General features: G+C 29.5%; 4 protein-coding genes across 8 annotated transcripts; 1 reads left to right on the top strand and 3 right to left on the bottom strand.

The window, feature by feature from the left end:
* Positions 1-1,715: 1,715 nt before the first annotated feature.
* Positions 1,716-15,044, bottom strand: LOC123275042 (guanine nucleotide-binding protein G(s) subunit alpha). 3 transcript variants are annotated; one of them, XM_044742935.1, is made up of 12 exons: positions 14,549-15,044; positions 12,334-12,724; positions 10,946-11,746; positions 9,913-9,985; positions 9,708-9,762; positions 9,424-9,543; positions 8,627-8,724; positions 5,697-5,751; positions 5,527-5,600; positions 5,241-5,420; positions 4,939-5,143; positions 1,716-4,859 (listed from the first exon to the last, which is right to left on the bottom strand). In XM_044742935.1, the coding sequence occupies exons 3-12, from the start codon at positions 11,103-11,105 to the stop codon at positions 4,713-4,715; spliced, it is 1,167 nt and encodes a 388-aa protein (XP_044598870.1). In that variant the 5' UTR covers positions 11,106-11,746; positions 12,334-12,724; positions 14,549-15,044; the 3' UTR covers positions 1,716-4,712. The 3 variants fall into 3 exon arrangements, with proteins under 3 accessions (XP_044598870.1, XP_044598872.1, XP_044598871.1); XM_044742937.1 differs by lacking the exon at positions 14,549-15,044 and adding an exon at positions 13,616-14,180; XM_044742936.1 differs by lacking the exon at positions 12,334-12,724.
* A 757-nt stretch (positions 15,045-15,801) lies between these two features.
* Positions 15,802-17,481, bottom strand: LOC123275044 (CCAAT/enhancer-binding protein 2). Of its 3 annotated transcripts, none has more exons than XM_044742940.1 (4): positions 17,094-17,481; positions 16,454-16,564; positions 16,210-16,366; positions 15,802-16,144 (listed from the first exon to the last, which is right to left on the bottom strand). In XM_044742940.1, exons 2-4 carry the CDS (start codon positions 16,562-16,564, stop codon positions 16,038-16,040), a joined length of 375 nt encoding a protein of 124 aa, XP_044598875.1. In that variant the 5' UTR covers positions 17,094-17,481; the 3' UTR covers positions 15,802-16,037. The 3 variants fall into 3 exon arrangements, with proteins under 3 accessions (XP_044598875.1, XP_044598874.1, XP_044598873.1); XM_044742939.1 differs by lacking the exon at positions 17,094-17,481 and adding an exon at positions 16,909-16,939; XM_044742938.1 differs by lacking the exon at positions 17,094-17,481 and adding an exon at positions 16,635-16,657.
* A 470-nt stretch (positions 17,482-17,951) lies between these two features.
* Positions 17,952-20,576, bottom strand: LOC123275039 (RNA polymerase II-associated factor 1 homolog). The gene is made up of 5 exons (XM_044742932.1): positions 20,278-20,576; positions 20,075-20,167; positions 19,202-19,991; positions 18,644-18,896; positions 17,952-18,556 (listed from the first exon to the last, which is right to left on the bottom strand). The coding sequence occupies exons 1-5, from the start codon at positions 20,349-20,351 to the stop codon at positions 18,048-18,050; spliced, it is 1,719 nt and encodes a 572-aa protein (XP_044598867.1). The 5' UTR covers positions 20,352-20,576; the 3' UTR covers positions 17,952-18,047.
* Positions 20,577-21,576: 1,000 nt separating this feature from the next.
* LOC123275038 (ras association domain-containing protein 4) lies at positions 21,577-24,701 on the top strand. Its single transcript, XM_044742931.1, has 6 exons — positions 21,577-21,911; positions 22,207-22,301; positions 22,381-22,511; positions 22,593-23,806; positions 23,891-24,110; positions 24,193-24,701. The coding sequence occupies exons 1-6, from the start codon at positions 21,872-21,874 to the stop codon at positions 24,251-24,253; spliced, it is 1,761 nt and encodes a 586-aa protein (XP_044598866.1). The 5' UTR covers positions 21,577-21,871; the 3' UTR covers positions 24,254-24,701.
* Positions 24,702-24,909: the final 208 nt, after the last annotated feature.

The following is a 24,909-nucleotide window of genomic DNA, read 5'->3' as shown; positions in this document are numbered from 1 at the left end:
TTTTCAAAATTACTATTAACGCTTGTTAGTGTCAATAAATTTATATGTACAGCGTGCAATTAATGATGTTAATTAATAATTACTGTTCTATCAATTGTATAAATAATAAATCTAAATATTAGTAAATTAATAAATTTAGTGACAGGTTGTGTGAATTGAGAGACGAAAAATATTTATACATTTTTAATTTTTCTAATTTTTTATGATTGCGGCAATATGTTTATTTATATTATTATAATTATTATTATTATTAATATCATCATTAAATCCAATTTATTAATTAATAATTTATTGATGAAATAGATATGACTTTTTCATTTGAATGCAACTACATGAAAAAAGAAGAGACTGCAAGAGTACAATATATATATTATCATAGTCTATTAATACACATACATACAAATATTATTATTGTTATTAATATTATTATTAACGTTAATATTTTTGTTATTATTAATATATTTAATATAAATAATATTAGGACACAATTGTATGTTGCATTCAAACATCAATCTTTTGATTTTAATCACAGACTTAAATTTTTTACGGTTCAAGTAACGCTTGTACGCTAGTTTTAATTAATTTTTTTTTTTTTATAGTAATTTATCTTTTCTCTTTTGGTTTAATAAATTTTTTTTTTTTTTTTTTAATATAAATACAAACATTGCGTAATTGATTGTGTGATATATATGATAAAATTACATCTTCAACTTCAACGTAATTTATAATTGATCTCAATGTTGTACAAAATTCTTTTAAACTTATAATCATTATTTTTCTTCCATTTCAATTTATTTAAATAATTTTCTTTAATGTTTTATTTTTTTTTCATCATCTAAACGTTCGTAGTACCATTCAGTATTAAATAATTACATACTTTCAGTACATCAATTTCACAACTAAAAAAATTTTTTTTTCATCCAAATTAAATTAAATTAAAAAAAAAAATTTCTAATGTATTCAAGTGCGAATAATTAATTATACTTTTAGTATATTTTACAAATAGTAATTACTTATTCATACTGACTTAATGAATAAATATTAATAAAAAAATTGGATGAATATTTAAACACCAAATATTTTTAGTTTAATTTACATTTTCAATTATAATACACACACCCAGTTTCTACAATGATTTTTAAATAAAAAAAATCACAATATTAATAATAATGATAATAATATTTGTGAATTAATTCTTAATAACAAGATTAATATATAATTCGAGAATGCTTCTCAATAAATAAAAGAAGCTATGGAAGATTATTGATGTAAATAAATAAGCGCAAGCTTTTAACATATATAAAATAATAATTATTATTAATAATTAATAACAATAACAATTTAAACAATTACCAATTGTCTTACTTTTCAATTGCAATAATTAACTTAAAAAAAATTTTTAGATTTGTTTATTTGTTTAATATTTACATAATTATTGTTCAGATCAATTGGAACTACGAACGGGCGTAAAACGAAATTATTTAGTAATCACGCATTGAATCTTAGCAATGAAATTAAATCATAAGTAACAGTTATATATACTTGGAAAAATAATAGTGTGCTTATAAATTTTTAAAATATAAAAAAACAAATGTTGTGCGACTGGCATAAAAAATTATTTTCTGCTAATTAGTATTTTTGTTATTATATGTTCATTCTTACTTTCTTATTTTCTCACTTAGATTTTTTTAGATCCATACACATTTTTATTTGTGTATGTTCCATTAATATTATTTTTTTTTTTGCTTTAATGATAGTGACATCGACAATAGCATTATATTTAAAAATATTTATGGTTAGTATTTAAATTATTTATGATGATCCATTTAAAGGGTTCAGCTCAATAGTTACTGTTTAGAGCTCATTATTGTGTTTAATGATGTAATATAAAACTCTGTATTATATATCATGAATAATAACAATGCTTAAATAATTATTCGCGAAGTAAATAACAATTTTTGTTTAAAATATTTTCAATAAAATACTTGCATTTCGTACCTAAGTATGTAAATAAATATAAAAAAAGAAAACAAAAACAAGGCATGACACTTAATATTCATTAAAGACTATTGAATTGCACGTGTGTATTGCGGCAAATGGATTAAAAAATTTATAAATTGCGCGTAAAATATTATATAAATTTCAAAGTTATTAAAAAATGATAAATTGTTATCATTCATCTAATAATTACGACAATAATAATAAATATTATTATTTATTATTGAGAAAATAAATGTGCGTATTCGTGCGCGCTCGCTTGCTCATCATACCACCGTATACATATTTGTCTTTAATTAAATAATATATTTAATTTTATTAAATATAATTCGTTACATTTATCTATTATTTGTGGATGGTATTTATAATAATAATGATAATAATATAATATTAAATATTATACGAATAAACTTAATTAAATATGCATAACTAACATTTATAATTTATTACAACTTAATTTACATGAATTATGATAATTATTAAATTCATTTTGCCACGTATAAAAATTTTCTCACATTGCATATTTTTTTTTTTTTTTTCATTCCATTTTACAACCGGCATCAACATATACACAATAATTAATTTTACGACCGGTTCATCACGCTTTATTATTATTTTTATATTATTATTATTATCATTATAATAGTAATAATACATTTTTTTAAATTTATTGTTATTATCAACTGTTGTTATTAATATTTTTAATTGCATGCGTGCGCGCACGTAAGTGTTATTTTTTGTTATGAAAAATATCGCGGAACAGTTTAAAATATTACATTTATATATATTGAAAAGAATTACGCATTCCTCCATTCTTATACATGTACACAATTTCATACCCATTCTATACACAAAAATTATCGCTATAATATATATTTTTGTTTTTTATCATACACATATATTCCATTTTTTGGAAGAGTCGATAAAATTTTTTTTTTTTAATAAAATTTACAATGTATTCGTCTTTACTTTATTAGTTCATTTTTCATTCAGCTTCTTCGAGTTAATAAATTCTCGACAAAATGTATGGAACCGTTTTTAGGATTCACATTTATTAACTGACCGGCGGTGGGCTTATTATTAGTTTAATTAATTTTTTACCAAACCATATTTACAAACACTCAGTACCGGTGACTTAATCGTTTGCATCAAAATTTATATTTTAAACAAAAAAATAATATAATTAGTTATTTATATAAAAACATAAATGTCGTTTATAATTAAAAGTGAAATACTTGTAAAATAATAAATAAATTATTTAAAAGTTTGAATTGACAATCGCTCTGTTTACAATTAAAATACACACAATTATAAAAAAAATGATAACACTCTCTGAAATACTGTAAAATCTCACAAAATACTTATTCATTTTTTTTTTATTTTTTTTATTTATTGTAAAAAGTTATTATAGTAAGACGAGACTTTTTAGTGAATGTGTCGTTTTGTTTGGTATATATTATAAAAAAAATTTATTGAAGACTGTTTTAAGACGCTAACAGAGATTCAATGGTATAAGAAACGCAGTGTTACATGTTTGGAAACAGGAGATTCATATTTATAATAATCATATAATTATTAATTCAGTATATTATTTTACATTCACTTCGAAGGAGTCAAATAATTATTCAAAAAACAAAAACAATGTCAAATAATGAAATTAATATAACAGTAACTTTGATGTGAAATCGATCAACAAATAAAAATAAATCATTTTCTTTAAAATATAATACATTCACACAAATAATTTATTTTAATTAATTTAATTTGCAAGTATATAATTATAAAATATCAATCAATAAAACTTCCACTTGCCCACTTTAAAAACACGTAGTTCTCTTCATGTAAATTATAAATATTGTTCGACGAGGTAACGAATCACAGTGTGTTAAGTGGGATTTAAAAGAAAAAAAAAAAGTAACTGAGATAGTATGACAATTAAAAATAAATAATTTTTTTTTGCTTCTCGGTAAGCCTCTATAATACAAATATTGCATGTAATAAAACATATACGTTCAATTAAATTTAAATACCTACTTACAATAAAATAAGCTTTAAATAACGAAGAGATAAATTTTGATATAAAATATCTGCCGGCCGACCAAGGAGAGGAATTGGTTAATTCATTTTTATTTCTTTAAATTTAACCCTCCATTATTAATTTGATTTGGTAAAGCTTTCTCTTCGGAGACAAGATGAATTATTTTAAAATAATATTAATATTATTATTATTATTATTATTATTATTTAAAGATGTAATTAAATATGCCAAGAATGACATTGACTCATGACTGCTCGTACATTCAATGTGTATTAATTGTTTTTACATGTACGCAATTATAATTAATTTTTTTAACTATCATAATAATAATAATAATAAAATTATTATTATTATTATTGTTATTTTTCCATCGCTCTTTCTCTCTCTCTCTTTCTCTTATTCTCTCCTTATTGATTTATTTTTCTGTATCAATAAATCGAAGGTACTTTTATCTCGACTTAATAATATAATAGTTGCCTAGATATTTGGCGTTATTTATTTTATTCTTTTTTTTATTTTGTGTTGCTATTATTGTTTATTATAATTATTTATTTAGTCATTCATTAATTAATAATTATATTTTGTTTTAATTCGAGGCAATGGAGAGAGGACCGGGTATGGAAAATAATTTAAGTTGGGCAGACGACACTAACTGTAAGCAACGGCAGGAATCAAGTCACAAGAGCTCATATTGACGCAGATGCATACGTTGAATTATGTCACGACAGTCATTGAATACTCTCTTGATGTTTTCCGTGTCGACTGCGCACGTAAAGTGAGGGTAGCAGTAGTGTTTACCATCTCCACTGGCTGTGCTGATGCGCTGAAATTTTTATTACCACAAATTATAAATTTATTTCAATTAAAAAAAAATAAAAAGTAAATTTTTAAATTTTACTCACAAGAAATTCATCTCGGATGAAATATTTCGCTCGTATCACTTCAGGTGGTTCCGTTGGTTCCGCAACAACTCCAGGCTCAACTGGGGTTTGATAACGGCAAAATTCCGGAAAATAATCCTCCAATTTGTGTTTGCCAGCTTTCACTTTTTCAGCTAACAAATCTTGTTTATTTAAGAATAATATTACTGATATCGTTCGAAGCCATCTATAAAAAATTAAAATTAAAAAAAAAAAAGATCATTCAATAATTGCAATGATTAATTTTCTTAATTTAGTAATGGATAAAGTTAAAAATAAATTACCGATTATTCCAAATACTTTTAAATAAATCAAGACTTTCTCTTAATCTCAATTTTGTCGGGTCTTCCCTGAGTACCATATTATAACTACTGCAAGCAGTAACGAATATTATTGCTGTTACATCATTGAAACACTGGATCCATTTTCTCCTTTCATCTCGTTGCCCACCGACGTCAAACATACTAAAGAACAAAAAAGAAAATGAAAAAAAATTTTTTTTTTTTATTGCACAAAAATCTAATTAAAATATTTATTAAAATACATAATCAGCATATAAAATAAACTTACTGGAAGTTTACTTTGTCGACTTGAAACCGTGTTTCAAATATACCCGAAGTAAGAACACGACATCTTAAGATATCCTTTAAAAAAAAAAAAAATAAGAACAATAGTTAATTAAATAAGTAAAGAACAAACAGAAAAGAAAATAATAAAAGAATAAATAGAAATAAATGTACCTGTTCAGTTGGTGAGTAGTCTGGTTTTTTTACAATGGCAACCTTATCTAAAAAACTGAAAAAATAATAATTAAGTAAATAAACAAATATAAGATAAATTAAAACAAATATTGCATGGAATATAATTATTATCTCATTGTATATTTAAAATTAATTAAGAGATGATATGAATGATAATTAAAAGTCACAAAAATAATAATTATTCCTTTTTTTCGTTTTTTATTTATTTTTTTCTTTCATAATCATTTTATTGTTACTATTTTGTTTAAAATGAAAACAGGTCGGATATAAGAGAATACAGAAGAGTGAAAAAGAATAAAATTGGAGGATAGTAAACGATGGGAAGAGGACGAAGAGGTACATCGATCGGTGGCAGCAGTAGCAGCCGCGGTGGTGGTGTGTCCTACCCTAACCCCGAGCTTTCTCTATTCGCTCCATAGCAGCCTTGTTCTCGGTGACCGAGCGAGCGGTATACCTACACCTACACCCTTACATCTACATGTTAAATATATATTGTTTTTATGTAGTAAAAATCCCTACTACATCTTTACTTATACACTTATACACTACACTAGACTTCTACCCCGAGATATATATCATTGGATGTATGTATGCAATATTACATTCTAAATATGTGTATGTACAAGTAAAGGGAGTATAAAGACAAACCCTAGCAATTTATGGTAATACTGAGAAGCTAAACCTAAAAACAACAACAACAACAACAACTAATAATGATTCAACTATCAATAATTTGTACTATTGTACTAATACAATTCCATGATTATACCAAGTTAATTATTTTTGACAGTAGACTTTTTTATTTTATTTTTTTTTTGTCTTAATATTCATGTAATAGACACTATATATACTCGCTCTAAATTAGATATTTAAGTAAATAATAAACAATATATTTTTTATTGGCTTTAAGTATCAAAGATAGCAATAAAAATATATTAAGAAATTTGTAGGTGATTTTGAAATCACAAAATAGATCGGAAATATGATAAATGTTAATAAATAATTCTCAAGGGAAAATAATGATGTATTGTTAGACAAGGGGATATTGAGTATAACAAGTGTAGAAGGAAAAACCGGCTGAAGTTTATATATTATATTATATAATATATAGACTTGTGTGTATCTACACGCTTCTTCAACATTTTCGATACTTTTCTAAAAATATCATTTGCTATTTATAAACGGCAGCCTTTTCGTTTCCCGCAGCAGTTTCTCTATCCAACAAACGGGAAAAGAAGAACAAGATTAACGTTAAATGGCCGATGCTAAGGCTCGCTATTGTATCGTGTTAAATAAAAATGTTATAATTATTTGATTAGTTTGATTTAATTACTGTTGGTATTGTCTGGTAAGCTATGACGTTAAAAAATATTAATGATGATTAATATCATCTGTTGGATTAAGAAAAAAAAAAACTTGCTTACGCTAGATAACAAACTATAAAATTGCATCTATTGTGGGAGATATGGATAAAACTAGTAGCTATAAATAGTTCTCGGTTTGTATAATTAAAGCATTGAACAATATGAGCGGGCGAAAGCAAGTCATCAGGCATATATGTATGTATACACTTTATATCAACTAGTAACTAGTGAGTAGTGAGTAGTTACAGAAGATAAGTAGATGAGCAGATGGATGGATGAATAGATAGATAGATATATAGATAGATAGGTAGGCAGAAGAGTTTGTAACAAACTGACGTTACAAACTAACCATAAAAGTCATAGGCAATCGAGACAAGGCCATATGCATAAAAGAGCAAGAAAACAAGATTATACCAATCTAAAAGTATCTACTTTATTTTTGCAGCGTCCAATCATCATAAAAATAAAAATAAATAAATTTACGTATAAATCAAATAAAATATATATCTACATGATATAATACAAGGAACATTATTTTAATTTATCATATCTAATAAATTACATTATCTGGTAATAAAAGTCAAAGCAATGTAACTAAAAATGTTGATAACAAATTTTTTAAAGCTTGTCGTCAAATAAAACTAAATCGTACTGGTATAAAAATATGTAATGTTTAAATGTGAGTATGTGTGTGTATGTGAGGTATATACTATTATGCAAAGCGATTACCTCGTTGCGAGATATTGTCTCAGTTATTGGCGACAAACGACTCTAGTAAACTAATGCCTCTACTCAGTATGTACCCCGCTGTTTCCCTCCAACAACCACCTCGCTATTCTTCTGATAAATATGTATATATATATATATATATATATATATATATATATATATATATATATATATATATATATATATATATATTTCACCACCTACTGCGAATTTTACTATATCGCTGTTGATCCCGATACAACATATTCACGAATAAATTATCCAACAGTTTTTTAACCTTTTTTACGTATCGCTAACAACGAGACATTATATCGCGCGTTTAATCTTACATTAATTAGGTAGTCTATAGACTGATGATTATTTAAGAGAGCAAGCAAAAGAAAAAGGAGAAAGAATGAGGAATAAATAGCGAGTAGATGAGAGAGAAGAAATGAGAAATAAAAAAAGCTGCGAAAAGGAAGAGGTAATAAGAAATGGTAATGAGAAGGACCGAGACCAGGCGGGAGTAAAAATCGAGAGCGTAGGCGGTATAATAAGTATACACCATTTTTTTATTTTTTTATCTCCACAATGTGAATACTATCGTGCCGCAACGCCTACGTTATCGCCCTTTTTATCGTGATCACAGATATCAGACCGTGTCGCGCGCGACTTGATAACACAGCTACTTTGTCAAAGACACACGAATTTTTTTTTTAATATTAAATATGACGGCAAATCTTTTCACTATCTTATTAATACTCATTTACATACGTATTGTTAATTTATTAGCCTAATTTATTAGTGTCAATTAATTGAATGAATAATTAAACTCACTACTTAGCGCAGTCGATAAGCTGATACTCATTACTCCTTTCAAAACTCTGCTGTACACCCCGGTCTTTCCATAGCGTCTGAACGATTTCATAAAATTCCTGAAACCAAATTTATACAGCTGTCATTTAAATACAAATATAAATTTTTCATTGATAAATATAGCCCGATAAAAAAAAATAAATGATTGATGATTTAAAGTATTGATTAAAAAATATAATAAATAAGAATTGTAATTGTGATTATAGAATAAAATAAAAAAAAAATAAATATATATATATATAATAATTTATGAAAGAAAAAGAGTTGATATCGTTGACAAGTCTGGGATGGATAGGATATCCATGATATACCTAACAGTCTCTTAATGGTCGGTTCACCAGGTTTATAACGCGCCCGCGCGTCTATCACATTTTATTAATAAATATTCTCTTGGTTCGACGTTACTTGGGTTAATCGATTGACCAAAAGCTCATTTCTGTCCTTCGATTATTGAAGCGTTAGGTTTCGGCTTAGCCATGTGTCTATCATGAAGATATACACAGCATTCTGTGTATTTATATACATCATCATCGTTTTCCTACTCTTTCTTTTTATATATTTATATTTATTTTATTTATATCTATGTATAGATTGAGGAAAAATTTTTTTTAAGCTCTACAACTGTTAAATCTCATACGTTTCCGTTTTTTAGGTCAAATATAAATATTGCCATAATAATAGTAACAATAATGATGGTGATGATGACGATGCAACGAAAAAATAATATTGTGATACACAGACGGCGATTGCTGACTCACCGGAGGGTAATCAAAGTCTGGGGAAGACGATACTTCCAGCACGTAGTCAACTCGGCTTTGATTTGATGGATCCTCGAGCGTCACAGGTGGCGTCAATGTGCTCATAGCACTTGTTATCGTCTGAAATAAATTTTATCATGCATATATATGTATTTAATATGTAGTTGATCGTTATTTTATCATTATAATTCAACAATTGAGATGTCATTAATAAATTATTACTGATAAAAATTTTATCAACTATTTATCATTCTTCGTTAAATATTATTATTGAAAACACTTACCACGATAGCATCGCGTATGTTTTTCTTGATATCCTCTATTTTTTGTCGCTTTTCCCTGTTGATAATTCACAAATTTATTAATTAATTATCAATACTAATTACAGCAGATTAATTAAAAAATTTTTAAGAATGAATTAAAAAAAAATCAATAAAAAGTATTTATTATTCAATAAACTGTCATAATAATAAAAAAATAATAACTTACGTTTCACTAAAGCCATTGACGTGCAATATCCTCATTTGTTTGACGATAGTACTCTTACCAGACTCACCCGCTCCTACAAATATCAATAGCAATTATTAGTTTTAATTCCAATAAATATCCATAATCCATATATATGATTTAAAATTAACAATATTTGAATAAAAAAAAAAGTAACTACAAATACATATTAAAATGCACATGATCCTGATAAAATTTTAATACCCGATTGATTTTTTTTATTACTGATAGATATCTATAAATATAAATTTGTCATCGTTATTATTTGCCGTAAAACCTGAGAGAATAAACTACTCATGTCATATGTGATAATTATACGCCAATGAATAATGTCGTCGACAGCTGTTGCTTCTTCTTCTTCTTCTTCTTCTTCGTCTTCTTGCTCCTGCTCTTGTTGGTTGTCGTCGTCATTCGTGACCAGAGAACCAGTACAGCTTATGCTTGTGCTGCTGGTATACGACCCCCCTGTCATACACAAGACGTAAAGCTCTTGGATCCAATTGGAACATCGTCCGTGATGATGTATATTAGTACATGTATACACGTAGTATCTTATATATAAAACGCACCGTTGCAAAAATAGAAAGTTGAGAGAGAATTTATGCCACAGTTGCTGATGGTTGTTTGCCTCGTTTCGATTAAACCAAATTAACTGCATAACTCTCAGTATTCATCACAAAAAGTAAAAATAATAATAATAAATAAAAAAACAAAACTAAAACCAAAACAATATTTTTTTTTACTTTGAGCTTATTTTCATTCATACTATTTAATCATTCATCCATTCAGCGATCCAATAATCTATCCATCCATTCTCTTATCCATTCATCCGTTCCCTTATTTGTCCCCCCATCCATTCATCCATGGATTCAATTATCTTAATTTTATTACATCAATTATTTTATTAATCACTCAGTCAGTTTATCAATCGATAATTAATATTAATATTTATTATTACTAAATTAAAAATAAAAATATTAATAAAACTAGAGAATGATTGAAATAAAAATCTTACCAAGTAACAGTAGCCGGTGGGTGGCTCTGTAAACCTGCTTGTCCTTTTGCAATTGCTTCGTAATAGCGTCTGAACGCCTCTTCTGATTCCTGCTATCATCCTGGCTAGCTTTACTACTCTGACTGCCGAAACACCCCATGACACTCACACACGAGCCCATTCACGAGGCTACTCCTTACTGTTCTTACTCTTCTACACTCAAAACCACCCACTTTTATTGTTAGACGATAATATAACTATTAATAGCAGTAATATTTATTGTCGACAATATTACTACCAATTATCTGGCTAGATATTACAACACCCACGAGTGAATAAACGCCCGTGAGTATCGCCAAAATATATTATTATTATTATTATTATTGTTATAATAAATAATGTTATATAAATACCGTATTAGTTATTTACTATCACAAACAGCACATAAACTTACATTGTTCTTGTCTTACCCATCTGGGGAATCAGCGAACATTGGATTATCATGAAATACCAATTAATAATAAAAATGAATAGGTGTCAATAACAGACTCTTGCTCGACATGATATAATCTACCTGGAGCTATTCCCAGTGGCAATTATTAAAACTTCACAGACTAAATGTTTGATTATAAATTTACTGATGTATTTATTCTCTTTCGAATCCAGTATTTTCCAATTAACCGGCACCTTTTTCTTCTTCTTTTTTTCGTCCTCTTCCTCGTCCTCGTCTGCCCCAGGCCCCTCCACCTTCACGATCCTCTTCTTCTTCCACTGCCAGAGCAACGACAGCAACAAAAGCACCAGCACCAGCACCAGCACCAGCTATCAACAACAATAATAAAAATAATTAATATTAATACACCTTGCAAGTTGTTATCTGTTTGCTTGTCACACTCAAGGCGTCAGGGTTCTTAACACGGGCGTTACGTCTTTTATTCGTAACTCCCGGTACGGGTCTCGCGATTCCGATCTTTTAAAAAGATTTTTTATTTTTTGACGTTACATAAATTTTTTTCAATTAACAATTAAATAATACCTATCTAGTAATCTTTACTTTTATCTTCAATTTATTTGACATTCTTTACCATCATCACCATATAAATAAGTAAATACATATATATGTAGGTATATATATTACATTATAGACATAGATATTTATAAATTTATATTCTTCTTTTTTCTCACGCCTCTTTAACCCTCAGTTCCGGGGCACAGTTTTTTTTTATATTTTTTATTACTATATTTTTTTCTTTACCCTGTCAAATGGAGTGATATGGAGTAAAGTATACGGGGGATGGTGATAACCGCGCGCGCGCGCTCTATTTTTTCTCTCTCTCTCTCTCTCTCTCTCTCTCTCTCGCTCTTTTAGTTTAACACACGTATCACACACAGCACACAATTCTCCTTACCTTACACTTTTAACCCCTTTACTCTTTACAATATGTACACGTTAAGCTGGATGTTGTAGTTGTTAAACCATAACTATCTCATACACTGCACCACATCACATCATACCACAGCACACCACACAACACTGACTGGCCGGTTGGTAGCTGGCTGGCTGACTGTGACTTTATACCCGGTATTATGTATTATATATGCTGTTATAACAACGACAACGACAATGACAACGAGACTGTACTGATCTGATGTTTTGGACGGTGATGCCTGTTGAAGCGGCAGCCGCGTGTGTGATGGTAGTTTTCAAAAAGGGCGATAATCAACCGACCACCAAAAGTGTGATCAACGAACTGGCAGAATATATTCTTCAATATATGTCTCTCGTACCACTTTGATATTCTGAAACAACAATACTGTACTGTATCACTTTTTTTTTCTTTTTTATTTAAATTAAAATTTTACTGTTGTAATAATAATTACATGTGTCATAATAATCATTCTAGATATTATTTAATTATTATTATTATGATATTATGACAACTACCACTGCTGGTACATTTATATCGGTCTAGGTCGTGTACTTGATCATAAATTATTCCACACACTGTCTACACATTGGCATAGACACTGATAGACACACAGTTAATACCGTACTATTTAAATAACATCAATAATTATAAATACGATAAATAAATTTGTTTTTAATATAATATTGCCGCACCTCGTCGATTGCCGCTGGGTTAGGTGGTGCTGCTGCCGCCAGTGTTCGTCGGCCGCGACAGAACCACCACGACTATACCGCGAGAAAAAAAAAATTAATAAAATTTAATAATTGATTAAACCGAATTTCATTTTGTTTCACTTTTAAGCTACTCTAATATGTCACACGCTATATTTAATTACACACTGTTCCCTTTTTACAAGTAGTTTTTTTTTATCATAATAATTATCATCGATTTATGCCTTTTTATATTTTATTTTTTTTTTTATTATTATTTCTTCAGTAGTTGGTTTTATTTCACACAAGTCACCGGCTTAGCTGCTGAAGAAACAACAGACTTTTAGATGTACCTTAGAGCGACGCACCGTCAAGGCATCAAAATTATTCATAAATATAAAGTCAACGTCCATTATAGACGTGTAAATATATGTTATATTTTTTAGTACTATAATTTAACTTAAAAGTACCGTATCACACTGTTACAAAGGACATATCTCCATATAATTGTAATAATGAATTCACATAAAACTTTATTATTATATATTTAAAATAAATAGTTGATGACACACCTTTGCACGAGTTGTTGCCGTACTGATGTGATGTGTTCAGTTGAGATAGTTAGTTAGTTAGTTATAGTTATATTAGATAGTTACGAGTGGAGAAGAGTGACAAGCTACGACGACAATGACGACGACAACGACACGATGACACAGGGAGGCGCGTGTTCATCGAGATACATACAACCTCGTCTCGTTATTTCTCGTCCCCTACTCCTTTTTATGTTCAGATTCAGATATCTAGACTCGGAGCTCCGAGTACAGTCAACAGTAACCAGCATATAATACACAACTAAACTTTAAACATTAAAATAGACTTGCCTCACCATTTTTCTATCCACTTCCAAAGTTATTACTGTACACAACATACTAAAACTAAATACACTTAACTTCAGTCTTTACCGCGATCTCACTTTATTTCAACAAACTCGAGCCTTCTGTCCAACAAGACCTCTACTCCCAGTTACAATTCCGAGTCTTGTTTTATTTTTTTAACACTACTAGAAGCACCCTCTACTCCAATGCTCATTCACTTAAAAATTGTCTGCGCCAACAATCTGACACTCGAACACTTTACCTAAAAATTAATCCTCCATTTAATTTAATTTTATTTATTTTATATTAATTTTCCTTTCCATTTAGTATCAACATTTTTTTCTTATCTATTTCTTACTCAATACATACATGTATATACATCACCATAAATATATGTCTACACCCCAGGTATTATCCATAAATACATATAATACATACATATATATAGATGTATTATAGAATTCGCGCGCGCGCACGCACATTTATTCACGTATACATACTAGAAACTTAATCGACGTATAATTTGACGGTAAGTAGGAATTGTATCTCTCTTATATATCTATATGTTATATACCTCTATATTGATATATAGTTATTAATAAAAGTAAAATTTAAAAATAAAATATTTACCATCTAGCAATAATAGTTGGAATGTAATAACCAGGCCTCCTTGAACGGTATCATCCCTCCGCCCTATTTTTACTTAAAAATATTTATATTAGTAGTATGATGATGAATAATTGTGTGTAGGTGAATAATAATAATTTGTGTATGTAATGAGTGTTTGTGACACGGTTGGAAAAGAAAAAAAATGACGGACACTGGCCGCCCCCGCACCACACACTAGTCTCCAAGCGTGTTGCGATCTCGTCGTCTTCGGACGGACCGCACGAGTCCGTCGCGTGTGCCTCCTCCTCGCGCCTCCCTCGCGTACTCCAACCTCGCTTTCAGGTTCGCTCGCGGCCACCTCACTCAAGGATCCCCGAGGAAACTCGCGACCATAAAGTCCGAGGCGAGGTGTTCCCTGTAGCCAACATGTCGTCGTCTGTGTCTCTGTCTCTGGTGTTGCTGCTTCTAGGCCCACCACCTTGCGACGGGCCACACCAACCGTCCCGAGTAGTCAGGCGGGTTAACACATTCCATACGTGTATCGATTTACCAAGGTACCCATATCCCCGTGGGACCAATCTCGGTAACGAGTTTCTCTGTACAACGCATGCCCTCGCCTTTTAATCCACGGGTTTTATTTCATTTTTATACAGCACTGCCGCTCACTGTCGACGACCAACCGTTCGAGGATCGATCGGCACTTTTCGGTTATTAACAATATATGTATACATCAATATCACAATAAATATATTAATATGTCATATATCTACTTCACCGAGTAGAGGATTACAAGTATTGGATGGTACTTTTTTTTCAGCCTTTCAAGGCTCACACAATCTCGGCATTTAAATTTTACCTGGAAATTTTAGTTTTTTTTTTCTTCAGAATTTAAAGATATAATTTGTAGAAAAATTTATTTTTTATTTATATTAATTAAATATACATAATTTCGTTTTTTAATTCTAATATACAATTTTGGATTTTTAATTAATAATGACTAAAGCGTTTGATTTAATACAGTTTTAATTAATTAAAATAAATTTTTTTTTTTTAAATATATAGTAGACTATATTTATTTATATAATTATATGTAATGTGTATTAATTAAAATATATGAAGATGTTTGATTGATATTCAAATCTTGATGTCTAATAAAAATATACTTTGACACTAATGGGAAATCTAATCTCACGTATTTTAAATAAATAAATGTAGGTAGTAGTAAGTACTGATGAAGTAGTCTTAGCGTGCGGAAGTCGTAATAATTTATTAAGTTTTTATTCCAATTAATATTGTTTGTTTGTTGTTGTTGTTGTTGATGATTTAGAATTCTAATGTAAGAAAATTAGAGCACGCAATGCCAAACTCATCACCAAAATTGGCATCGTTTCAAGATGCACAACTTTCCGCACAGATAGTCATATCTCTAACCGGAATCACAGAATAACATGATTCGCAGATAGACTCAATTATTTTCACGCTCTTTCATTAATAATTAATGTCATAAACATTACGTATCAGCCTTCGTATTGCTCTTGTGATCAGCCTCTGAATCATTTGCTAAAATCGCATTTATGTCTATATCTTGAAGATTTATTGCGGGATTTGAGTTCGAGCCTTTAAAAAATAAAAATATATTGTTAAACTTAAATATTTTTTATTAATATTGATCAATGAATTACCTGCATGTGCTAAAAATAAATCTTTTAAAAAGCCCAATTCCTTAGAAAGCATTTTTATTTTTTCTTCTAATAATTCATTTTCTGTTTTTAATTGATTAACACGCTCTAATGTCTGCTGTGTTCTCAATTTACTTTTTACTCGTGATCGTTTTACTGCCTATTAAATTGAACAGAAAAAACAGTAATGAATAATCCGTTAAGGTAATTGAAACAGCCAATAAATGAATAATTATTAAATATTTACCTGATTATTTCTATCACGTCGTCGACGGTAATCAACATCATCATCATCATCATCATCTTCGCTTTGTTTTTTCTTCCGATTATTTGTGTTTTCTTTGTTCTTCGGTGCCATCTGTAATAAATAAATAAATAAACTTTTTTTTTTTTATTAATATATTTAAATAATCATAATATATATTTACGATTGTAGGTGTATTAAGATAAAATAGATTACTTAAATACAAGTATATAGAATGAAAATAAAAAATATGAATTTTTTTTCCATTATTTATCATTTAAGAACAATATTTTCTTATCTATTAATCTAAAAAATATATTTCTATTTAAAGATAATAAAAAAAATTTTTAATCCAGTTCTTCTGTCATATGTTTGATTGTTCAGCATAAAATAATTTATATGTATAAATATCTATACAACAATATAAAAATTTATTAATTAAACACAAGTATATATACATATAAATTATTATTTATTAACATGAACTTGTGACTGATGTTTTTGAAATGTATTTTATAAGACACTGGAAATTTACACGGTCAAGCAAGGCCTTATGGGATCTGTCATCATGTTGTGACACAAAAAAAATTATAAAAAAAATTCAGTGAAACAATTCACTTTATCATTCAATTAACATACTAACCTCTATTTAATTAATTTCCTTGATTTATTGATTAATTATCGATGAAAATTTTTTTTATCAGTTCAATATTAAAATAATTATTATTTAAAATTAATAAAATGATTGAAATAAAATCCACTTGTTTGACGTATTAATTTGTAACCAACACAAAAAGATGATTCACGTTTACATACGACTTAACGAATATTGTCTAGTTACGATAAAACAGTTTTACAAGTACACTAAGTATAAATTATTGTAAGTTTTTAAGTATATTTTAAGTATTTAATTTAAATAACAATCCCATTTACTTGTTATCTTTTCAGTAATTCTTGTGCAACGACAATTTCTTACTGGATTGAAGAATGATGCAATCCTTGATGCGAAATAATAACAAATAAAACATCGCGTGTTCGATCTGGCGCGTGGTAAATTCTTATTGTGCATAACTGTACTTTGTCTACCTATAGATAGAAAACATTTGCTACAGTCGATGGAGCAGGTGTACCAACATGTCCAAGATAATTATTTAAGAACAAAAATTTAAATACGAATTAATAAATATTTTTTCATTTTTCTTTTGCTGAAAAATTAACTTTAGTATAGAGTTTTAAATTAATTTTTCTAATAATTTATAGGAAAGAAATAAATTAAATTGATTAATATTGATAGCTTGTGCATTTTATTACAAATTCTATTAAATAGAAATTCATTAAAAGCTACAATATATATTTACAATTAGACATAATTGAAAAGCATGCTAGGTACGAAATAAATTCTTAAAACTTGATTAACAATTGACAAAAAATGAATGATGATACAAAATAAAATTGATTATAAAAAGTTGATTAACAAATCAAATGAAAAATAAAAATTGGTAAAAGAATAAAATTCTAGATTAAAAAATTTGGATATTTACAGTTATTAAAATAAAATAAAATAAAAACAATGAAAGAATGAAGTAAATATAGCGATTTAATCGCTTTCAGAGCCACTAGCACTGCTGGCGCTGCCACTTCCACTACCACTTCCGCTGGCAGACCTTGACTTTGAGGGTGATCGAGATCGTGACTTAGACTTTGAGGCAGATCTAGATCGTTCCGGTGATGCTGAGGACGATCGTGATTGTGATTTGGCCGGTGAAGGCGATCGTGATTTTGATGGAGATTTTGACGGACTCCGTGATTGGGGAGTCGCCGAACCAGATCGGTTTGATTTAGCTGGACTCGCGGACTTTGATTTTGACCGAGAGCGAGAGCGAGATCGGGATCTAGATCGAGAAGGTGACCGAGAACGAGATTGTGATCTGGATTGAGATCTTGAACGGGAAGGAGATTTTGAACGAGATCGCGAACGTGACCGTGATTTGGAGCGAGATTTAGAGCGAGATTTAGACCGTGACTTGGAACGGCTTTTGGAGCGAGATGAGGCTGCTGATGATGCTCTTGATGAAGCTCGTGAGCCTTCTTCATTGTCGCTACCTTCTGTAAAAAAAAAAAAAAAAAAAAAAATTCAATAATAATTTGTGTAATGAAAATGAGTTTAAAGTTGACAAAATTAAATATATTAACCGTTTTGATCATTTGTCTTGTCTTCAGCTTTTCCTTGCTCTTGTTCATCGTCTTCGTCTTCATCATCTTCTTCTTCTTCCTCTTCATCTTCGTTTGGTGGCTCAAGTAATTTTTCACGATAACGCTGCATCTTAAACTCGCTGGCTGTAAGTGGTCGATGTTTTACAGCCAGGCGTGTATTATTCGGCTGCTGTCCAGCTTTTTGACGACGTTTGCTGAGTCGTACACGGGTCTCCAATTCATTGTAGTAAACCTTTAACGGATCGAAAACAAATTGACAATAAATCATCGTATAAATAAAAAATAATAATTTTTACACTAAAAAAGAATTAACTTGATTCGAGAGGAAAATTTTTGAACCAAGAAAATAATTTTGAAGAGGGTAATTGTTTTGAGTCAAGACGAAAAATTCATGAATCAAGTAAAATTTACTTAAACCAAGTAAAAATTTCTTAATTTAAGAATTTTTTTACTCAAATCAAGAAGATAATGTTCTTCAAAATTATATAATTGATTCAAGAACATTTTTTTTTCTGTGTAGCCGTACAAATAACTTACGCCATCGTTTCTCATAACTAAGAAATAGTTTTCTTCGTATCCTTTAGATGATTTGCTCTTTACATTCCAGTTGTATTCTCGGGCCATCTTGTATTCATATTCTTCATCATCTGCGTACTCAATTTCCGCAGCAAAGTCTCTTCTACGTTTTTCCATAGTTTCTTCAAGAGGTAGGAAGTAAGCGACAAACTGTTCACCACTTTCGTCCATCACACCACGAATCATAGCCTGAGACATCTCTTCAATTTGAGCTGGTACAGGTCGTCCTGATGGCGCAGGATCGGAATCAAAGATAACTTGAGCACAAGGATATTTCCACAATTTAAAGTCTGGAAATACTGGTAATACCTCCACTGGTACAACACCAGATTTACTGTAATGCTTTTCAATGGGTATTATGTTATCTTTGAAGGTTTTGTCAATAGCTTTTATCTGGCTATCACGGTCCATATATAAGGTTTCTTCTTTGAAGTTCTTTTTCAAAGTGAAACCGACTTTAGCTTCAACTTTATCCATCGTTTGTGGCTGGAATCTCGTCTGTTCTGTAGAAATATATTCAGTTCTTCGCAACCAAGATACACTGCGCGCATGATGCCGAGATCTTTTGGAGTCTTGGGGCGTGAGAACATCTTCTTCCAGTAATTTTTCATCTGCTGGATCTAATTGGGCATTCGGATCTCCGGCGTAAGTATCGCGATTAATTAGATCTATTTCAACACCTAAATCATGCTCTGTCAGAACTTCATACTTGTAATTACGCTCTAGCGATGTCGGATTATATTGAATGAACCTATAAAACAATTTTACTGTAGTTAACAAATCATCAATATGTTAAAAAAAAAAAAAAAAAAAAAGGTATTTTCAGCATTTTACCTCGTTGATTCAAATGGATAGTTGATGAACTTTAGATCAAATGGTATATCTGGTAATGTGTTGCAATATTTTACCCGACAAATTAACTCCGATCTGAAAAATAAATTTATTTTTTTAAATAAAAATAAACATTTACTTATAATTAAAATTAAATGTAACTGCTTTATATTTTAGGTTGTTTTTAAATAAATGCTTATAATTACCTTTTTTCTACGGGCCTTGTTGGTCGCTTTTCGCGATCAGTTGGAGTTCCATTAGTTTGGATTGTTGGAGCCATTGTTTTTAAATAAAATAATTCTTACTTTACGAAAAAAAGTATTACTTCATTTTACTAAAATCGAAACTTTTTTATAAATACTTTTCTACACTACGAGATTTATTAGTTTCACGCTTATGTTAATCAAAACATATAAACTACTTATTAGTAAAGGTTAACTAGCACTTGCAAAGGCAAAGCCTAAAAAATACTCTTGTTTTTTAGAGTTGCAAAAAGTAACAGCTAGTTAGGTAGCATGGAATATGGAGACCTCTATTGGACGTCTTCATGGCGGACCGGTTACTTATTTCCGCCGACACTTTAGCCGAATAATGGGGCGAAAAACAGAGAATGGACAAAAAATTATCACTTTCTTAATTTGTTTATTAAAATAAAATATTAGTAAAAATTATACCAATATACAATAATTGAGTTTAACTTTCCCATAATTAAATATATTGAATAATACGAAAAAATATTAAATTTATTTAATCTCAAATCTTACCAGCTGATGGTTTATAATGGCATACAAATACATTTCTACTGTTTTAAATTAAAATTTTAAATTTGTCAAATGTTAAGTTCTAATTTATTTATTTATTAAAACTTAGAATAATAGAAAATAATACTAAAATTTAGTTTTTGAAACTTGGTACGGGCAATTATAAAAGTGCGCCAATTTTTCGGAACCCGAATAATGGTTCGGCTCCGAAGAAGCGGGTAACCAGGCTCTCGGTCGCCAGTCATCTCAGGTCATTCTTATAATGCCGACGCTTGCGAATGATGATCGGTCACGATCGGGTTTTATTCTGTCAATATTATAATTTTTTATCTAAAAAGTAGATTATATTAATTAAAAGTATGCTAGGTATCGGTGGAATATAAAATTCCGAGCTAAATATCATTATAATTACTTAAAACGTCCCAAACGAATTGACGCGTTCGCATTTGTCCGTATATTCCGCGAGAGCTCTTCTTAATAAATTAATAATTATCGGGTTTCGGTTTTAAGTTCAATTTTCGTCATTTTTTCGAATAAAATTGCTTATTTCATCAATTTTTTTTATTATAATTCGACCAAAATTATATTATTCGTCAATTCAATAATCTCGACCATTTTGACTTAGGGCGCCATCTTTGTTAAACATGACAAATCAAAATTGGTGTTTCTATTTTATCATCATCAATTACCATATATATACATACACATATTTTTTTATGCTCATATGATCGAAATCACACAAATATAACTATATGTATGTATATATAGTTTTATTTCTCTTTTTCCTTTGTACGAAGCAAAACTTGGTTTCGTTTTTCGTTGATGGCGATCTTCTCAAAAGTTTCAAGTACCACTGACAGTCATGTCATTTTTTACGAAAACTGTCTTTTATTATTAACTATTCCGGTAAACAAAATGTGGTATAATTATTGACAATAATAATAATAAAAACAACAAAAAATATATACATAGAGTATTTAATAAACGTGTTATATATATATAAATACAACAATATATTTATAATTTACTATCAACCACGATGTGGAAGTGTCATAAATGCGGAAAACCTGTTTATTTTGGTAAATATAACTTATCTTGTTATCTTAAAATTTTTATTAAATAAAAATAAATATTTGAATTATGAGATCTGATAATAATGATCTATACATATATACTTCAGTTTAATTATTGAAAGATTATTATTGCGTGTCAAGATGATTAGGTACTTAATCTTTTAAAAAAAGCCATGAGATAAGTCATTGTACCCATGTCAAGGTCAAATTTGTCGATAAATACTTGATATTGTTTATTTGTATTTACTGTGATTTTGCTAAAGATTCTAGTTTCAGATATTTAATGCTCTTATTATTACAGCTGAAAGAAAACAATCGTTGGGCTACGATTGGCATCCTGAATGTTTAAGATGCGAGGAGTGCGGTAAAAGATTAAATCCAGGCCAACACGCTGAGGTATTCTATTTTAATATTAAATATAGCAATTTTAATATTGAAATTAGCTTTAGTTGAAACAATTGTGATTATTTTACAGCATAAAGGAGTGCCTTACTGTCATGTTCCTTGTTACGGTGCGTTGTTCGGTCCTCAGTTGTTTGGTCATGGTACTAGAGTTGAATCTCATACAAGTTTTGGTAAAAAAGAACCTCGATCAACTTTACCAAGGTAATATATTTATAAAAATTATAGACAAAAAATTTTCATTTTTATTTTTATGATGTTAATTTAATTTTTATTATATTATAGATCGCATTTAGAAACAAAGTTAAAAGTTTTTAATCAGTATTATGAGGGCAAAAGTGGTGGAATAAGAAGTAGAGAAGTAAATGGAAGATTAATTCTCGAAGGTGCTTTAAGAATTTATTGGGGAGTACGCGGTGTTATCCATTTAAAGGAAGATGATGATCAACGAACAGTTGTAACAGCAAGAAATCGAAATTCCTGTCGACGAAGTGTTGCTGAAAAAGTTGAAGATGAAGATGATGATGACGATGATAATGACCATGAGAATCAAAAACGTACCAACCCAAGTAACAAAGATTTATCACCAACAGAAAGTCATTTGGAAAGCGAGCCGAATTCCGTGCCTACGTCACCAGATCACTTGAAAAGCCTCACGTTACCGATGAAACTCGATGTGAAGAATATGGAACTAGACGAATTAGATGAGCTGCTGCAAGTTGAACGAAAAGTTGAGGACGGTGATAAATTGTATCAAACCATGCCGGAAAATTTGCCATCAATGTCACACTCTGTGACTGAAACTTCTCAGTCAGCAAGTCAGTCAAGTCTTGATGGATCAACGGAGAATCGAAGTTCAATGGCCAACAGTAGTACTAGTTCTCAGAATAAAACAAATGACAGTAGTATCAACAGTACACCGACGCACAGCTTAGATAGTACTTCGTCCAGTACTGACACCCCTAATAATTGCCATGGAACTCCTAATAGAAATGGTAATTTACGTAGAGTTGAGTACTATGATAGCTTGGAGAAGAACAACAACAGTCGTAGAATGAGTAATGATGATAGCTGGATCGAGAAAGGATTGAATCGCTCGATGTCTGGGCCTGATTGCCTTCAAAGACATCGCGAGGACAGTGACACTGATTCTGTAAATTCTCTACACTTTCGCGATGATGACAATATGACTATGTCGACGGACAGCGGATTGGAGCTTGATGGCGTTGTCTTACGTCGAAAACAAGGCTCTACTGCAATACGTCGACGTCCTGGTGGCAGGAGACAGTCTCGAAGTCGATTGCGTCGTCGCTGTTCTATCAATGGGCATTTTTATAACCGTGAAACAAGTTTCTTTACTCCACCACATGGATCACAAATGTCTGTCTGGGTTACTAGTCTTGTTAGCACCCAAGAAGTTATTAATTTAATGCTCGATAAATATAAAGTCGACGCTAAACCTGATAACTTTGCTTTGTTTGTTGTACGGGACAATGGAGGTAAAATTAAAATTAATTTTCTTAATTAGAATATTCAATATTGGATTTAAACTAGATTATTAATGAATGATTATTATTTTTTAGAACAACGCAGATTAAGGGATGATGAATATCCTCTTGAAGTCCGTGTAGCTCTTGGACCTCATGAAAATATTGCTCGTCTATTTCTCGTCGACAAATTATCGACACCTGAAATAAGTTCGGACGTCGCGCAATTTTTAAATCTTTCATTAGCTGAGTGTCAGGGAATTTTGCAACGATATCATTACGAAGAAGAGAAACAGATTTTGTTATTAAAAGAAAAGTTAGTTGACACGTTTATCATTTACTCGATTAACTTTGACACAATCAAATGACTTACTGTATTCTATTTTTGTTATTTCAAGGTACAAGGAAATGAGGCGGAGAATCAAACAACGAATGGAAGAACTGAAAGTCCGGTTATAGGTGAGAAATGAGATTAAATTTTCTTTTTTTAGAACTTTTTATTAAATTAGTTCTTGTTTTCTTCCAATTACTAGTATTCTCAATCAAGATAGTCTATCATTTTTATTTTAAGCACATCAAGTGCTAACATGAATTGCTCTTTCGAATAGGATTATTTTTATTTTTTTTTTAATTACTTTTTTCATCAATATGTTACCTGAAATGAGTTTACATTCAGAACAAATATAATGAATCCGATGGCAATAATTAATTGAACATCGACGTGTCTACATATCGATTGTTTATCTTTCGAGTTAAAAAGGCTGGCAAATTCAAATTAATTTTTTAATTAATCAAAAATATAGGGTTAAGCATGCTTTTACTAACGTAATTTTTTAAATATTTACATTATTGAGCTTTATTTTATGAAGTTATGCATTATATAATTAAATCGCATAAGTAAATTTTAAATTCGATGAGTTTATGATAATGATTTTTATATATCTGGTAGCTGATTATAAAAAAATTAACTTAGATGAATTGAAAGTAGTAGTTAAGTTCTTATATAAATACTTCGTATTCTAATCATATAATAATAATTTTGAGTTGTCATTTAATATATTTTAAAAATCTTTATTGGAAAAAAAAAAATTAATCAAAAGCATTCTGCTTTTATA

The sequence above is a fragment of the Cotesia glomerata genome, linkage group LG1, assembly GCF_020080835.1.
Source record: "Cotesia glomerata isolate CgM1 linkage group LG1, MPM_Cglom_v2.3, whole genome shotgun sequence".
NCBI classification, from domain to species: Eukaryota; Metazoa; Arthropoda; class Insecta; order Hymenoptera; family Braconidae; genus Cotesia; species Cotesia glomerata.
This window is presented reverse-complemented; position numbering and strand designations above follow the sequence as displayed.

Excerpts from the sequence above, each read along its gene's own strand:
- LOC123275042 (XM_044742935.1), bottom strand. The coding sequence starts at position 11,105 with ATGGGCTCGTGTGTGAGTGTCATGGGGTGTTTCGGCAGTCAGAGTAGT. Across the intron at positions 9,986-10,945 it reads CCACCGGCTACTGTTACTTG|GAGCGGGTGAGTCTGGTAAG; the intron begins GTAAGATTTTTA and ends TGATATTTGTAG. Across the intron at positions 5,752-8,626 it reads CTTATCGACTGCGCTAAGTA|TTTTTTAGATAAGGTTGCCA; the intron begins GTGAGTTTAATT and ends TTATTTTTTCAG.
- LOC123275044 (XM_044742939.1), bottom strand. The coding sequence starts at position 16,932 with ATGTTAATAAATAATAATTTATAT. Across the intron at positions 16,565-16,908 it reads TAATAAATAATAATTTATAT|ATGGCACCGAAGAACAAAGA; the intron begins GTATATATACTT and ends TATTTATTACAG. Across the intron at positions 16,367-16,453 it reads GACGTGATAGAAATAATCAG|GCAGTAAAACGATCACGAGT; the intron begins GTAAATATTTAA and ends TCAATTTAATAG.
- LOC123275039 (XM_044742932.1), bottom strand. The coding sequence starts at position 20,351 with ATGGCTCCAACAATCCAAACTAATGGAACTCCAACTGATCGCGAAAAG. Across the intron at positions 19,992-20,074 it reads TATCCATTTGAATCAACGAG|GTTCATTCAATATAATCCGA; the intron begins GTAAAATGCTGA and ends ATTGTTTTATAG. Across the intron at positions 18,557-18,643 it reads CAAGACAAATGATCAAAACG|AAGGTAGCGACAATGAAGAA; the intron begins GTTAATATATTT and ends TTTTTTTTACAG.
- LOC123275038 (XM_044742931.1), top strand. The coding sequence starts at position 21,872 with ATGTGGAAGTGTCATAAATGCGGAAAACCTGTTTATTTTG. Across the intron at positions 22,512-22,592 it reads CCTCGATCAACTTTACCAAG|ATCGCATTTAGAAACAAAGT; the intron begins GTAATATATTTA and ends ATTATATTATAG. Across the intron at positions 24,111-24,192 it reads ATTTTGTTATTAAAAGAAAA|GTACAAGGAAATGAGGCGGA; the intron begins GTTAGTTGACAC and ends TGTTATTTCAAG.